The sequence below is a fragment of the Dama dama genome, unplaced genomic scaffold (genome assembly GCF_033118175.1).
Source record: "Dama dama isolate Ldn47 unplaced genomic scaffold, ASM3311817v1 ptg000254c, whole genome shotgun sequence".
In the NCBI taxonomy this organism is placed as follows: Eukaryota; Metazoa; Chordata; class Mammalia; order Artiodactyla; family Cervidae; genus Dama; species Dama dama.
Window position 1 is genome coordinate 6,490 of NW_026871036.1, and position 3,511 is coordinate 10,000.

Genomic DNA, 3,511 nt, shown 5'->3' on the forward strand with positions numbered 1-3,511 from the left:
AGAGCAGTTCCACGACTTGCCTTTCCTGCCTGGTGGTTTTGTTTCATTTGGTTTCGGTTCTACTTCAAAAAGTTATGCATTCATTGACTTGGCTGTTGTCATGGAATCCGGGGCTTATTTAGTGGATCCCTATTGACTCGGTCCTCCCCACCACGCCCCTCAACCCCACCCCCGCAGCCCTGCCACCCCAGACCGCCCGGCCGCCCGCCTTTCCGGTGTTTGTGGCCAGTGATCTTGAAATCCACGTTCTCCTGACCTCAAGTGCACTTTCCCCACCCACCCGCGCTTGCTTGTGTTTGTTGTCTTTGGACTTGGTCACGGTCTCTACCCAGGTTGAGTTTTGTTTTCTCTTGTTGGGGGTCCGAGTGTCTCCTTCGTTTCCTTTCTTGCTCCTGGGCTTGCGTGTCTGTGTCTGTGTCTGCTTTCGAAAGTCCTGCTTTGTTCTCCGAGCAGCGCTTGCCTGGTTTCACTTTGCCGGTCGGTCCCTCCCTCCTCCCCTCCGTCCCTCCGTCCCTCCGTCCCTCCCTCCCTCCCTCCCTCCCTCTCTCTCTCACTCCCTCTTTTGGGGGGAGGGGGTCCGGGGGAGCCCGGGATGTCACTGGTGCCCCTCTCTCGGCCCCCGAGCCCCCGCCGCCGGCGTCTCCGTGGAATGTCCCCCCACCACCCTGGAATCACGTGGGCGGGGGAGCGCGTCTCCTTCGGGGCAGCCTCCTGAGGAGATAGTTCCCCGCTCCTCTCCCTTCCTCTGCGGCCGGGGTCGCGTCGCGTCGCGTGGCTCGGAGGCGGAGGAGGCTCCGGCCCGAGCTCGGGCGTTTGGGCGGCCGGCGCGATGGCTCCTCGGCGGCCGGCGACAGCGACCCGTCCTCGGGACGGTCGAGCCGGTTGTCAGGAGCCACCTGGCGGCCGCTTTTATATTGTCCCTCCCCTCCGGAGCTTCGGCGAGACCTGCAGGAGGATTGTGACTCAGCCGCCGGGCCCGAGGCAGTGCTCTCAGAGACCGGCTATGCTGGCGGTGACAGTCCCGGTGACACCGAGGCCTAGGGACGTCCTGCTGTCGCCGGAGATTGGTTCTCTAGGTTTCTGGGGAGGGTGACCGTCGCGGCGCTCCAGATCCGGGCTCTGGGGCGGCCTGGTCGGGTCGACCAGCATCTCCCCGTGCCCCTCCGGCCGTGGAGACGGACCGGCCGGGCCCTACCTGGGCCGGACCGCCGAGGTGGGCAGGGAGAGGGTCTTCCCTGCCCGGAGCGCCTGGACTCGGACTCGGCGGTCCTGCCTCCTCCCGGGTCGCCCTCAGGAGCGTTTGCTTCGCCCTCGGCCCCGCTCCGGAGGTGGGGACCGGCCCGGACTGTGGCGTGGAGGTCGGCGGAGGGCGCGGCTGGGTCCGGGCCCTCGGGTTCTCTCTGACCGAGGTGTTTTCCGCGTCGCACTCCGGAGGTGGGGACCCGCCCGCCGGAGTCGTGAGGGGTGACCCGGAGAGGACGGCCGGCGCGGGCGCGTGTGCGGTCCCCCGGTGGGGTCCGGTCGCCTGAGGCGTCTCCCGGCACGCATGCCTTTTCTTTTCTCCAAGTCCCGATAGGTCCGGAGACGTGGATGGACCGGGCCCTGCTTCCGCGGGTGGCCGGGGAGGGCGCGCTCGACCCTTCAGCGTGCCCTCGTGGGTCTCGGTCGTCGGACGCGACTTTTTCTCACCCCTCCCCAACTCCCTGAATCCCGGTCAGTCAGGAGGTGGGTGGGGACCGGCTCGAGCCGTCCTGGGTGCCCTGTGTAGGACGGTCTGGGCCCCGGGCGTGGGCCCTGGTCGGGGCCCGCTCGTCTTGTTGGAGGCGCCCCGCTGACGGTTCTTTCTTCTTTTTTCTTTATGCACATCGAAGTCAAATCCCCGTTCGGAGACTCGGACGGACCGGTACGCCTACCCGTGTGGGCGAAGCGGGGAGGGAGTCTCCGGCCAGCTCCCTCTCCCTTGGCGTCCGCGCCCCGACTTTTGCCACCACGCGGCCCCCTCCCCTCCCCCTCCCCCCCCCAAGTCGACCAGATGGCCCCCGAGAGCTCCAGGCCTGGTGTTCATGGGGTAGTGCTGGGGACAGGTGGCCGGGTCAAGGTTCCGGGGTCCCTCCTTGCGAGTTGTAGATGGGCCCCGCTGTCGTCTGCTGTCATTTTGTCGCCCAAAATAGGTATTTTTTGCCACCAGGTAAGTGCTGACACGGTCTCCTTTGGTGTCTGCCACCGAGGACTTTGGGTCTCTGGATGCACGCGGGGCTCTGGGCCTGTGGGCCGCCAGCTGGCGCCTGGTTCGGCCTTTGCTGCTGGAGCCGCCCGCCTGGGCCTGTGCGCCAGCTCTCCTGTGTGGTGTTGTCTGGCCGACCCAGCTCGTGGTGCCGCCTCTGGGCGACCCGAGGGCGGTGGGGCAAGGCGGTGTGGGTCTTTGGCCCTGCGCTCCCCGCTGCGGGCACCCGGTGGTGGCTGGGACGACCCCAGCCCTGTAGGCTCCGTGCCACGTGTCAGGTGTTCTCCTCCTGGGGTCGTTGGCCGCCCTCGCCTGAGGTGTGAGGTTGTGGGCAGGGACGGGGGGGAGGTTGCCGGTGAGGTTTAAAGCGGGCCCCTCTGGTGACTGTCCTCGCCTGTGCCTTCTCCCTGCCTTCTCCCCCCCCCCCCCCACCCTCCACCTTGACTCAACTGATTGATGTGGTGTGGTCGTGCTCTCCCGGGCCGGGCCTAAGCCGTGCCGGACGAGGGACGGGCGTTCCCAGTGAACGTGTCCGCTCTTCTCGGTCTGTCCGCGGGGCCCCTCGCCTGTCTTTCCCCCTTGCCCGTCGGGCAGGGTGAGGAAGGCAGGGGTTGGGGTGTGGCCTCCGGCCCTGACCTTCGGTCTCCCGTCCCCCGCCTTGGGGTGCCTAGTGGGGGCCGTTGGGCTTTGGACACAGCAGATGCGCTTGCTTCGCCTTCCTGGCGTGCTCCCTGCGAGCGGCCCTCCCTGTGGTGGGGAGGGCTGTGCCGCTGCCATGCCGCGCGCCCCCCGCATGGGTGTGTGAGCATGCCTCGTTGGACCCTCGGTGGTGCCCCTGGAGTGCTCCAGGTCGTCCCTCAGGTGCCTGAGGCCGAGTGGTGGTGTCGTTTTCCCTTAACCCTGTGTCCTCCTCGGGTCCCCGCCACGGTGGTGTGCGTGTGTCCCATGGGGGGGGGTCGAGACGGTAAGAGAAGCATTGTGCGCTCCCCTCGTTGTGGCGGCTGACGGGTGAGGCCTTGCCAGGGGGCCCTGACCCGCGCACACGCTCCTGTGTGGTGGCCCGCTTACCTATGCCGCAGACCCCTCCCGCCCAGTTGAGTGGCGGCTCCTGGTGTGCCTCCGTGGGCCCGAAGGAGAGACGATTGGGTGAGGGACGGTGCACCCTCGGTGAGAAAGCCTTCTCTAGCGATCCGAGAGGGAGCCTTGGGGTACCGGACCCCCCAGCTGCTGCCCCTCCCGAGTGTGCAGTGGCCACCGTGGCGACTGCCAGAGCACGTGGGCAGAAAA

The 3,511-nt window shown here is 67.5% G+C and overlaps 1 protein-coding gene across 1 annotated transcript in view; it reads right to left on the minus strand.

Moving 5' to 3' along the window:
* Positions 1 to 1,714: 1,714 nt before the first annotated feature.
* Positions 1,715 to 3,511, minus strand: part of LOC133053760 (collagen alpha-1(I) chain-like) — a 3,854-nt gene continuing 2,057 nt past the window's right edge. The window contains exons 3-5 of the mRNA XM_061138263.1: positions 3,259 to 3,487; positions 2,030 to 3,089; positions 1,715 to 1,909 (exon numbers count right to left, since the gene is read on the minus strand). Coding sequence (XP_060994246.1) covers positions 1,715 to 1,909; positions 2,030 to 3,089; positions 3,259 to 3,487 — 1,484 coding nt within the window. The remainder of the gene's footprint in view (positions 1,910 to 2,029; positions 3,090 to 3,258; positions 3,488 to 3,511) is intronic.